We start from the raw sequence: 13,597 nt of genomic DNA, 5'->3' as shown, positions 1-13,597 counted from the left end.
TCTCTCTCCCTCTTTGTGCTGACAATCATAAAATATACAGTTGAAACCAGATATTTACAAACTCTTCAGATCAAAACAAACACTTTTTTAATTGTAAGATCAAATCAGACTAAATGTTTATTTTTTTAGATTGATAAATATAAAAAACATATTTGTTAACTTTAAGAGTAAAGAGAGAAACTATCTGTATTTCTTAATTGCAAATGGCACCAAATTGTATTCAAACTGAGCCACATTTATGGAGCTCCACGATTCTTTTCCTGGTGTTTTGTTGACATCTCTTGATGTTCCCATGTCACAGAAACAGGCTCTGTGTTTTGCCTTATATGCATCCACAGCTGTGCCACCAGTTTACTCACATGGACTCTACTAACCTATCAGAAGCTTCTTCAGCTCAGAATGGAATCGTCTGGAGTTTTCTTATTAATTAACAAACTTAGTGTATATGTACTCCTAAATTTGATGAAAGTGATAATAAATAGACAGATCTCTCTCTCTTTATTCTGACATTTAACTAATTCAAAAGATATTTCAATATTTATCTAAAACAAAAGTTTACTCTAAATTGATGTTGTACAGTAAAAATGTTTTATGTTTTCTCCCTAAAGTGTAAATATCTGGTTATAAATGTGAATATCCTGCTGTGTACTGAAATCCCTCTTGTTTTGCATAGAAATATACTGAACAACATACAAAGCACAATATATAAAATAACATTTACCTGAGTTTTTTCTTTGAAAGAAGCCTCTAATGTCCATTCTTATATTTCAGTACATAACTGAAACCGATTTAGTCGGGGAGGGTAAGAACTGAAAATATGAAATAAACACACGTAAGCTAAGACTCTAAAAAATAGCATTTGTTCGGCTTTTCATTTCGCCATTTGTTGATTCACTTGAAGAGCAAGTAACGTAATATTGGTCAAGTGATCAGTTTGATATCAATCTTTCGTGATGCACCGTCATATTTACATTATTTGTACGGTATGAATGATTTGCTTTGGTACCTGCTCAAACTTAAGCTCTCCTTAGTATGGCTGGCTCTGTTTCTCCAACAGCGCACTAACAGGTAGCAGCTGCCCCGCCCCCTCGCTCAGTCGCTTAGTGCCTGAGCTCGGATCATACCAATATCAGGGGGGGATTCACGCACAGTCGTAAATTCCCACAGTGTGCACTATGTGCTTCGAATATTGTGTGTACTTTTTGTTTTATACAGTTGTCAGCCAGGCATCTAACTATGAAAAAATTACACTCCAAAAGACCCCGGGCTTCTGACAAAACAACCCGGGCTTAAGCCCAGTAAGCCACCCCCACGCTCCGCCCCTGGTTCTGAGTTAACTTGCTGAGCGCTGATTCTTAAATATTGCCAGATGGAGAGCAGCTCCAGGAAACCCAGACTGCAGCTCAGAGGGAGGACTCTCTGGACAGCACCTCCTGGACTCAGTGAATGCAAACAAAACAGAACATTTCTCCTCCTACACAAAGTCAAATTTGTGATCTCGGCTGCTGTCGGGTGTGATGGAGTGCCGCGAGGCCGTCGTGTCTTACCTGAGCTGGGGTCTGGTGGTGGGTGGGGGCGCTCACCTTCTGCGGCAAAACTGCGCACAGTACGGCCGCTACGCGCCCACGAAGGCGCGCTGCTGCCCGGCCAGGCTCGGCTGGTTCTTGCAGGAGGTGCCGGCTCTCCTTGTGCCGCTGCTGCTGTTGCTGCTCTCCGCGGAGACCGGGACCGGGAGGAGGCTGCTGATCGGCACCTTCATGCTGCACTACTTCCACAGGTACGGTCTCATGCTCGCGTGCAGCTGAGAAACACTCACGATATAAACTTCTTGTTATTCATAGTGTCGAGGCGCTAGTGTCTAAACCGTAGTGTCGTTACAGGAGTAATGACTCGTTCGTAGAGCCAAGTCAGAGCACTTATGAACAGAGTGTTCCTTTGTTTAACGTTTTAGTCGTCCCGCATCACTTGTTTTAAAACTCGAGGGGACCGATCTTTCCAAGCGGTTGCACCCAGACTGTGGAATGCACTTCCCCTATTTCCACGGTGTTTGGACTCAGTGGAGACCTCCGAAAAGTATGGAACGCCAGGACTGCCATAATGAATTAATTAAATACACCATTAAATAATTAATTAAATGTGGCAATAATTAATTAAAATTGGAATTAATTAATTAAATAAATAGTTATGACACATGTAATTAATTAATTATTGACACATTTAATTAATTATTTATGTATTTCACATTTTAATTAATTATTGACACATTTAATTAATTATTTATGTATTTCACATTTTAATTAATTATTGACACATTTCATTAATTATTGACACATTTAATTAATTATTTATGTATTTCACATTTTAATTAATTATTGACACATTTAATTAATTGACACATTTAATTAATTATTTATGTATTTCACATTTTAATTAATTATTGACACATTTAATTAATTATTTATGTATTTCACATTTTAATTAATTATTGACACATTTAATTAATTAATTATTGACACATTTAATTAATTATTTATGTATTTCACATTTTAATTAATTATTGACACATTTAATTAATTATTGACACATTTAATTAATTATTTAATGATATATTTATTTATTTCATTTTGGCAGTCCTGGCGCCTGGCTCTCATCATGAAATAATTTTATCTGTCAGCCTCACCCATCAAACTCAGGGGGCGGGGTTAACGCTGATCGAGTCAAAACCATTGCTTTGGCCTGGTGGCCATTGTTTCTAGCACACAACAACCAGCATGTGGAAGCTAACAGAACTGAGCTTTGAAAAACCCTGTTTGTGTGTTACCAAATACCGTTTTAATATTTTTTTAGCCGAGAATGTAGTGGTTTAATCTTCATGTGTCTGGTCGGTTTGTCAAGATACAGCCTCTTTGCAAAAGTGTTTCGATGATTTCGGAGATGTCTGCCCAGTCTCACGGCAAAGCGTGGGATAGACCCGCTCGCCTCGCAAGTAATCCCACCGACAAAGCGCAGGCCCCGGTACACAGCTGTAGTAACCCCCGCTGACTTCTTTTACTGAGGTTATATTTATCGATGTTTTATTTCCTGATGTTCTTATGTGTCCTACGTGTTTCAGTCTGAATTATAACTAACATTAAAAACATGTTTAAGGAGGAGAGAGAGCAAATAAATCTGTTTAACATCTGATCTTTGGGTTTTTGTTCAGTAATCAGCGTGACCTGTGTATAAACGCATAAAAGAGATAACGTTGGTGTTTCCGTCATGTAGTAACTGCTGGCTTTAACTGTACAAAGGTTGTTCGACACTATGAAACACATACAGACTTCATGATGTTCGGCTAATATTTTTATTGTGAATATTAATCATGCTGACCTCGCTCTGTACACCACGCAGCGAGGTCAGCATATCCACGATATCCTCAGCTCCATGAGTTAACACAAAGTTTCCCAGCTGACTATCTAACTGCCAACTATTCCAGAGACGTGAAAATATACAGCATAAAGAAAAGTGTAAGAGACTCAGCAGCAGATTAGAATAACAGTTATACATTTAATAAATCACCAAATGAATCCAAGAAACGAGCAAACCTGTTCCGACAGTTTGAGTTTGTGTTCCCTCAGCTGCAGACTCGCTGCTGTTTAAATGTTTGAAAAGGAAGATTAGATATAAAAAACGTCAAACATAGACTCAGTCTGCCTTCACATTTGATATGAGGCCAGCACGTATAGTGGCCTCAGCAGGCTATTACTGAAATACACGTGCTATATCATAAACTATGATATAAACAGGGAGGTCCTATTAACATGTTTAGTTTTAAAGGACACCTTCCTGCCTTTAGTCTCATTCATGAGCAGTATTAGTTTTCTTCTAACATCCAGAAGTCTGCACAATGTGTTTCATAGTTTGTAACAAGCCTTTGACAGGTAAACATAACATGACCGAAAAAAAAAAAAGAGAGAGAGAGAGTGTTGACATAAGAAGAGAAAATGCTCTCAATTATGGAGACAGACAAATGGTTCATTTATGTTTGATGTGTGTTTATTCCTCCCTAAATATCGTCGGTGAAGTTTGCCATGCACGTCAGATTTTCCTGCGCATTTTTATACCTCTGCCAACAGAGAGAGAAAAAAAATCACATTCTAACAGACAGCTGGTGCTTAGAATACAGTTGAATAACTATTAAAAAACAGATGATATTTAGATGATAGTTCAGTCTAACACATGTGCCAGTGAACCATTAAACGTCTGTGAAACTATGCAGTTATGAAACGTAACTTTAACCTCAGCCAAACCGATTTGCTCAGTTGTAAATAAAACAGCGAAGTAAACGTGACCCGACAGACAGAACCTGAGTGAATGAAGTCCAGCGTTTAACCACTGAGAGCTAAAACTCAGCTGAGGTTTCAAAGCTGTGTGCCGGTGATTGGACATCAGCCGCTGATAAAGCTGTTCGCCTATAAAGTGCTCTGTAAGGAAACGAGCTCCAGCAGCTCTGCGCTCGGGGAAAACACTATATTTACTTATCTTGTGCAGAAAAATGCGCTGACATTGCGTTATATCGAGCACCGGCTGCCCAGTTAAACTGTGACTATCACCAGGTAACTAGGCGTGTTTCTTGAATTAGCAGCAGGTGTTAAACAGCTGACAGATGAGGAGGAGGATGCATGCAGGTAAACTGAGGGTCTGTTGAGCTGATCGCTGGTTTCGTGAGAAAAATGTCAGCTCGTTCTTTATGTTACAGAAGCACAGAGACACAAGACCAGGCGGAAAGAGACGATCGTTCGGTGAAAATGAGAATCTGCGAATGCAACATGTGGAACACGGAGAGTGGAATATGTAAACAAACCGGTTAACGTAACCCCCTGGGTGCACTCTGCATGCTAACTGTTAGCAGAGCTAGTGAAATCTCTGAAAACATCTGAGCACTTTTGCAAACATGTTCTATGTTGACAACCTGACCAGACATACGTCGCGACATTCGCGGCTAAAACACTGTTAAAAGTGTAGCTGGTGACAGAAAAACGGGGTATTTTAAAACTACACCACCACCATTGCTGCTTGTGATTTGATCTGCATTCTGGGATACCTGGCTGCCCCAAGTCTACACAAGCAATCGATTTTCTAGGATCGACTTGTTTTGACTTACTTTGCACGGCAACCAATCAAATGTTAGAGAAGCTGCATGGGCAGCGTTAACCCCGCCCCCTGAGTTTGATGGGTGAGGCTGACAGATAAAATTATTTCATGACGAGAGCCAGGCGCCAGGACTGCCAAAATGAAATAAATAAATATATCATTAAATAATTAATTAAATGTGTCAATAATTAATTAAATGTGTCAATAATTAATTAAATGTGTCAATAATTAATTAAAATGTGAAACACATAAATAATTAATTAAATGTGTCAATAATTAATTAAAATGTGAAATACATAAATAATTAATTAAATGTGTCAGTAATTAATTAATTACATGTGTCATAACTATTTATTTAATTAATTAATTCCAATTTTAATTAATTATTGCCACATTTAATTAATTATTTAATGGTGTATTTAATTAATTCATTATGGCAGTCCTGGCGTTCCATAGAAAGCAGCTGAAGACATTTTTATTTCAAAAAGCTTTTTATTAGACCAGGCTTTTCATGATGTATTTATGACTGTATTGTGTTTTTACCATGTAAAGCATTTTGTGACACATGTCTGTGAAAGGTGCTATATAAATAAACTTTACTTACTTACTTTGAGCTGCGCCACCTAAAACTGTGGAAGTGCAGATCCACGCATGTTTGAGAGGTGTAACGGAGCGAAGGTGATTTTATTTCCACAGTGTTTTTTTAAAGGAGGGAAACCTTCCTCCAAACGGACAGAGCAGTGGAGCCGCCAAGGGAAAGCACACGAATTAAAACCTGTATAATTAAAATATAATTTATCATATTTAAATAGTTAAAAATGTAAAATTAATTAAAATAACACTGGCCAGGGGACAACACAATAAAAATCATTAAAACACAACATTAAAAGTCCAGTGGCGTCCGCCACGGTATAACGGTGTGTTCACACCAAACGCGATGGACGCGAACCAAACGCCCCTAATTTGACGCGTGCACATTCGCGTCTCAACGCGTGTCCAAGACAAATCCATATTTTGACGCGCGTGAACCGGAAATGTGGGAGGAAGTTGTGCCAGACCGGTATCTTTGCAAGATGGCAGCTGTCGAGCTAGCGCTTGAAGAGAGAGTCTCCCTTCTCTATGTACTGTGGAGAGCAGAGCAGCGGCGTAAAAGACGTCCTCGCCGTACCTGGGTCCATCAGGTCCTCCAGAGGCGTGAGCATTTTGGTGAGTTTCACCACTTGCTCCAGGAGCTGCGCCTGGATGACGGCCGATTCCAGCGCTATCACCGTCGGCCAGTTTGAGGACCTGCTGTCCCGCGTCGGTCCCAGAATCGCCCGCCTAGACACCAACTACAGGCGCTCAATCCCACCTGCAGAGCGCCTGTCTGTCTGCCTGAGGTTAGTAAAAGTGTTTAATACGGTAGTCCTTTATTGATACCTGTGCTAATATGCTAAACCATCCATTTATACACTGCTAACATGGATGTGCTATGCTAACAGTGAATGCTGTCGGTGTTTGCTGAAAGCAAACTGTGGTACAAAGATGACTCTTTATAATATTTCTAGTGATACTCAGAAGGTCTCATCAAGTCCCGATTTAATTCGATTTATGCTGTTATCAGTGTTTGCGATGATAGCATGGCTGTGGTGTCACATCTATGTATGCGCTGGTGTTTGCTGATATCAAACTGTAGCATTAGCACCACTGAGTTAACCTGGTTTAAAATGGAGCACTGTAACAAAAAATAATTTCCCCCAGGGATCAATAAAGTATTCTGATTCTGATTCTGATTTGTAGTGATACTCACTCCTTTTTATTTAGACCTGGGGCCTGTTCTTCGTACCGCGCTAAGTGAGTTAGCTGGATGAGATTGTTGACGATTTCGCGTGATCCTGGATCGTTCGGTTCCCCGAAGCCCATCCGGGACTTGCTGTCATAGCAACAGAGCCGTAAGCGTAAACCTGCTGGGGAGCAGGTTCACTTTATGTAAACAGGATTAGATCGCGGCCACGCAGGTATGCCCGCGTCATTCATACGAAAGCAACAGCGATATTCCACCACTGTTTCACCATAAATAAATAACATCAATGTAACTAAAGACAATACAGTACTTGATCCTTTTATTGATGTCACACAGATACATACAGGTCATTTCCTAAAAAAGGGAAATGTACTATTAACATTCTATTACATGTATGTGATTATTACAGATTTAATTCATATTTCAGAGTAGTAATTGTAAATTACTTCATGTAATCAAGATGAGAGACCACGGCTATAAAAGCGAAGGTGGATTTGGGAAGCCTGTCGCAGCCATGTCCTGTCCGTATACGCGAGCCACCCATTGTGGAAGGTGCAAGATTGATAAGGAGAGTCCTCAGAATTCAGCGTATATTGCGGGACAGACAGGATCCTTTAACTCAGCGCGACAGTGTGCTCATAGAGAGATATCGATTTTCCCGTGAGGGTATTATTTACTTAACCAACTTGTTGACGAGGGGGTGCAGGACCACCACCTGTCTTTTTTTTTGCTCTGCCCTTTTCTTGGTTGCTGTTATGAACAAACAAACAGATTATTCCAGGGTCTCTTTCCAAGAGACTCAAAGCAATATAAGTGATAAATATTACCATTCTGTAGAATATTCTTATATTTCCCTTTTACTTGTTCCCATGTTCTAGTGGGTCCTGTTGTGGCTCTAATGTGAAAGGGGATATAATATAACATAATATAATATAATGTAATATAATATTGGATAATATGGTGTGATATGATAGATCTACCCTACCGCCTACTGGTGTTGGCCAGAGGGGCCGATGGTGCGATATGGCAGCCTGGCTTCTGTCAGTCTGCCCCAGGGCAGCTGTGGCTACACCTGTAGCTGCCTCCACCAGTGTGTGAATGTGAGAGTGACTGAATAGTGGCATTGTAAAGCGCTTTGGGTGCCTTGAAAAGCGCTATATAAATCCACTCCATTATTATTGTTATTATTAAATTACTTACGAGTTTGATTTGTCAGCAACTTCCTGCCAGCCCTCTCTCCTTGCTTTTGCAGCCTTTGCAGTGTTCCCTTGCGTTTTAATTAAACTCTGAAACTCCTGAAATCCCTCAATGAAGAGTTCTTGCTCTGCTGCCGAAAAATACCGAGCGCGCTCCTTCGACATTTTCGCCGACCAATCAAAGGGTTGCCGATCAATGTTTCTACTATCGATGCGTAGCCCCTGTTGGGCCACCCAGTGATCTCACATTACTTCATCCAGCTGTACTAATCGTCAACAACAGGTGTGTTCGGGGAACCGGAATAGCGAGCTCAGAGTTAGCGCGATGATTTGGTCTTGGATGTTTCATTTGATCTTGGATGTAGTAAGCGACGTACGAAGCACAGGGCCCTGGTTTAATTCTGGGATAGTTGAATGTTTGTATATAATCCCTGCAGCTGTCAGACTCTATAGCAGGGGTCACAGCCTTTATTAAAACAGAGTTAGATAAAACTGAACAGTTTGGTTCATCTCTAGTTACATGGTTCTATCTTGATAAGCTGTCTTTTCACAGATTAATTTTTCAAAAATATTAATGATTTAAGCAAGGAAAGGGCTACATGTCAACACACAACTCTTTATTTCTATGTCTCACGTCATTCCTACCTGATTGACATGTTTAGGAATTATGAGTGATTGGCTCACTGTAGTTGTGAAAGTTGCTACCAATCAAATTATGATATGTTAAAGTTAAAACAAAACACAACTGTTTTAGATATTATCTAATATACATTTTGTAATTATCCTTATAATTACAAAATGTTTTATGTAAGATTTAAGTTTTGTGATTAAATCTGACATCACAAAAGTATTTTGGAATTTGAATAATGTATTTTGTGTAGCTCAGGGGTAGCTGTAGCTCAGGTGGCAGAGCAGGTCAGCCACTAATCAGAAGGTCGGTGGTTCGATCCCAGGCTGCCTCCTGGCTGCATGTCAAATATCCTCGGGCAAGATACTAACCCCATGTTTGCCTACTGGTGGTGGTCAGAGGGCCCGGTGGCGCCAGTGTCCGGCAGCCTCGCCTCTGTCAGTGCGCCCCAGGGTGGCTGTGGCTACAATGTAGCTGCCATCACCAGTGTGTGAATGTGTGTGTGAATGGGTGGATGACTGGATGTAGTGTGAAGCGCTTTGGGGTCCTATCGCTATGGACTAGAAAAGCGCTATACAAATGCAGGCCATTTACATAATACTGATTTTGAACAATTCTGTCCAGGTTCCTTGTCACCGGGGACTCCTTCAGGACCAAGCATTCAGTTACAGAGTCAGATCACCCCCCAGGCAGCGACGTCCATCTGGGACTGTCTAGTGGACGACTTCATGGCTGTGCCTTCACCTGGAGACTGGCGGTCCATCACAGAGGGATTCCAGGAGCGCTGGAACTTCCCTCTGTGCTGTGCAGCTCTGGATGGGAAGCGCGTCCAGACAAAGGCACCCCATATATCATATAGGAGACACACACATTGATATACACTAAATATTTATTTCATTTCTTTTTTGTGGTGCCCAAATTGATGCACCTGCTTGATTTTGTTTAAACAATTATTGCACACTTTCTGTAAATCCAGTAAACTTCTTTTCACTTCTCAAATATCACTGTGTGTGTCTCCTGTATGATATTTAACTGACATTTTTTATTGTAACAACGATTTATACAGGAAAATAATGTCTATTAACAAGGTTGCCCAAACTTCTGCATCCCACTGTATTAGTATATTTTGTCATTAGTTTAATATGAAATAAATTCTACATGTGTCAAGTCGTGTGCCAACATTTGCTGTGTAGTAGAACTGAGACATTAGTCATTATAAAAATTTATTTGAAATAATATTAAAATTCTCAAACAGAAAAACATTAAACATAAATATATAAAATATAAGAATTTACAGAGAGACAGGAATAAAAAGGACCAGCTGCTCTCCAGAGCAGGAACAAGGCTGAGGAGGAAATGCTCCATTGGAGACTGGTGTGGACTCTTCAGGGACACCAGGGTGGCCAGCTCCACCGCCGATGGACCGTCCTGGGACCCGTCCCTCATCTGCCTCGGAGCCGTCCTCCCCTGTGGGCCTGTAAAACAGCACAAAACACAAAGAAATGAGAAGGCTGCTACTAGATTTTAATTTCAACATTGAGAAAAAAAACAAACCAAAAACAGGATATAATCAGATTGGTTGTAGATATTTAGTAAAGGTGATCACAAGGCAATCCCACCGACTAAAAAGGTATCAGTGCTTGCTGTACATATCTGTGGGTGCAGCAGCAGGAGCTCAGGGACTGGGGAGCCAGGAGAAGCAACTGGGGATGCTCTGCTGCAGCATCAGTTGGTTCTATCAATACAGTATTAAATGTTACCAAGTTGAATATAATAATCATAGAGTAGACAGTGGTCCCTCATTTATTGCAGCAGGGGTTCTCAGAATAACTAGCCCCTGGTCACGCACTTTATACACTTTTTTCCACACACACACATGAACATTGGTCACAGTTCTCACAATTGGTTCTCAAAGTGCAAACCTTTGTAGATTGCAAAACGTAAAAGTATTATTATGCCGCGGTTTGTCTTCATCTGCCCGCCACTTTCGTGCGCCTTTTTCCCTCGCGGTGCAGGTGTCTATTTCCGAATGAGGCTCATAGTTATGGGTGTTTTTGTGCTGTTTTTTCTATTGGATGTGATGGTTATCAAAACCAAACGTGATAAATTTGGCAAGCGCAGGAGATTTGTCAATCAGGCTGCAGAATGCAATGCTGTACTGTGCAATAAAAAATCAGCGAAAAAGCGAAGCAGTGACGGATGAACAGCGGGACCACTGTGTGCTGTTTATTAATAAACAATAAAATATATTCCTAAATGACAACATGCATAAAAGCAGAACGGTATTTGTACATCAGTGGGAAAATAGCGGTGGCTTGCTAGCTTTTGTGCGGCTTCCCCGGGTCAGTGAAAACGTTCAAAAGAGAAATGAATGAACTTACCAGGTTGCCCGATCTCTTCACATATCTTCCTCCAAGCTCGGTCCTTTTTATTCCTGTCTCGGTACTGAAAGCAGCTGGTGTTGTACAGCTCCGAGTTGTTTTCTACCGCATTGATTAGCCTTCCCTCCATTGAAGAATGAAGGGCTTTGGCTGGACCTGCCCCTTTGACCTAGGCCACAGCCACGTCACCAGGCTCCTGATTGGTTGTCGCGGCGCAATTTGACGCTGGAGTTCAGATTTTTCCAACTCGAGCGGTAGACGCGTAACCCGCGTATGCACAAAATGCAACACAAAAACTGACGCGCGTGGTTTTATTCGTGCGTCAAACGCGCCAGACGCCCTACACTCACGCGCGTTTCACGCGTTTTGGCGTTTTCGCGACGCAAATCTGCTTCCGAATTTTCACGGGACCCGCAATCGCGCGTCATCGCGCCTTTCCATTGACTTTACATGTAAACCTGACGCTCTATTCGCATCCATCGCGTTCGGTGTAAACACACCGTACTAAGAGTCACTAAGAATTAAAAATCCCACCTGAGTTGAATTACAAACACCACTAAGTGTGGCACATTTTCTTACTCTTAAATCCCCCAAATTATTATCTAAAATATACAGAACACTTTCTAAATTAGATGAATCAATATCCCTTCCTACTGCAAAGTGGGAAGCAGATTTATCAGTCAACCTAGACCAAAACTTCTGGTCTCAGATTTGCTTAAAAACTTTTAAATTAATTAAAAATCCCAGTCTGCAATTAATACAATACAAAATACTTCATAGAGTGCACTATACAGGTCATCGGATGTTCAAGATGGGCTTTACATCTTCCAACAACTGCTCACACTGTCAAGGCAATACACCAGACAATTACATCCACGCTCTTTGGTTCTGTCCACCAGTGCAAAAGTTTTGGCGCGAGATATGTGAAGACTTATCAAAATGTCTGAAATGTAACATTCCAACCTCCCCCTTAGTGTGTCTACTGGGCAGCTTAGATAATGTCACTTCAGAAAAGAATATAGCCCATATGATCTTCACTGCCCTATGCATAGCCAAGAAAACAGTCCTCATGAACTGGAAAAATAAAAATAATCTTAATTCTAACCAATATAGAAATTATCTATTAGATTACATTAGTCTTGACACAGCCTCTGCCACCACATTAGATCAATTGCTCTGGGCTCCTTTGATCAGCTCCATCACCTAGTGGGGGTGGGGGGTCATAGTTTGGTCCCGCCTTCACTGTTGTGATTGGTGTGGGGGTAGGGACAGGCTTAGGGCGTCGGGGGGTTCCCCGGAGGCATCTTCCTTGGGTGGGAGTGCCTACTGGGGTCAGCGGGGGAGCTGGCCCCAGGGAGGGGTTACCTGCCCCTCCCTTCCTTCCCTCCCCATCTCCAGCTGCCTCCCTCTTCCCGCTCCTCCACAACCACCCACACATGCAGGGCCTTGGAGTGGGGGTATGTCACCAGGGTGCAGAGGAGGCTACCCCCCCCCCCCCCCCCTGTCCCCTTCTGGCTGCCTCTGCCTCAATTTTATCCCACAACTTAGACATTCACATTATTCACACTCTCATTACACATACATATAGGATCTTGGGGGTGGGCACGATACACGGAGTCCAAAGTACCATCAGGGTGTACACCCCACCCCTGGCATCGTTGCCCACCTCTCAATTTTAAATACACTTAGTCATTGAGGGTTAGCAGGAGGGACTATGCGCTTACCTGCTGCTCTCTGGCAGGTAGCTCCATGCCCTCCTGGGTTTTAATTGCACCTTAGAACACATATGCATCAACACTACAATGAGCGGGTGAAGGGAGGTTTGGAGTCTTCTCCCACCCCCATTCTCTGCGGCCTGCTGGAGCGGGAGGGCTAGTAGGAGTTGGCCGTCCGACTGCGGTCTGGGGTGTGGGGCCTCCCTGCTGCTGCGGAGTCGGGGTGGTCTGCCTCTCCCCACCGCAGGGAAAAGGGAAACACCACCTGGGTCTGGGTGCAATTCCCCCCTCCAGGGGCAAGGGTACCTAGACCCGGTTTGTAGAGTACGCTTGGGGAGTGTGATTGTGTGTACAGCGTCTCTTTATGTCTGTCTCCACGTTGGTTGAGTGTGGAGTGAGTGCATATGAGAGCATGAGGGTGGGAATGGATGTTTGTGTCTGTGTGTGCCTGTATGTCTGTGTCTATATGTCAGGTTGGGTATCAGACGCCACCTCTCTGGGGACACCTCAGGCCCTCCAAGGTTTGGAGGCCTATCTCCACCCACCACCACTTCCCCTGCCGGTGGCGGACTCCCTCAGGTGTCGGTGTGTTGGTGGTTCTTTGTGTCTGGGGGTGGGCGTCCGGGTACACACCGGCTCACTCCTTGGCGGCCGCTTGTCGGGGCCTGGGGCCTGGGGCTCGCTCGGGCCCCTTTGGAGGTGGGGTGCCCCCGGCCTCTCGGCCTGGGGCTCGGTCACTCAGGCGCAGCTGGGGGCCGGCG

General features: G+C 42.6%; 2 protein-coding genes across 2 annotated transcripts in view; both read left to right on the top strand.

Annotated features, from left to right (window-relative positions):
* The first annotated feature begins 1,379 nt into the window (after positions 1-1,379).
* srd5a2a (steroid-5-alpha-reductase, alpha polypeptide 2a) overlaps positions 1,380-13,597 on the top strand; it is a 28,003-nt gene continuing 15,785 nt past the window's right edge. Inside the window, exon 1 of the mRNA XM_085278285.1 lies at positions 1,380-1,777. Within this exon, the coding sequence (XP_085134411.1) occupies positions 1,518-1,777 (260 nt within the window). The 5' untranslated portion in view covers positions 1,380-1,517. The remainder of the gene's footprint in view (positions 1,778-13,597) is intronic.
* Positions 5,619-12,596, top strand: LOC146573428 (uncharacterized). The gene is made up of 2 exons (XM_085278286.1): positions 5,619-6,512; positions 9,365-12,596. The coding sequence occupies exons 1-2, from the start codon at positions 6,253-6,255 to the stop codon at positions 9,597-9,599; spliced, it is 495 nt and encodes a 164-aa protein (XP_085134412.1). The 5' UTR covers positions 5,619-6,252; the 3' UTR covers positions 9,600-12,596.

This window comes from Mchenga conophoros, linkage group LG6 (genome assembly GCF_057382185.1).
Source record: "Mchenga conophoros isolate Kocher_MC1m ecotype Shallow Benthic linkage group LG6, M_conophoros_male_GT1.1, whole genome shotgun sequence".
Classification (NCBI taxonomy): Eukaryota; Metazoa; Chordata; class Actinopteri; order Cichliformes; family Cichlidae; genus Mchenga; species Mchenga conophoros.
This window is presented reverse-complemented; position numbering and strand designations above follow the sequence as displayed.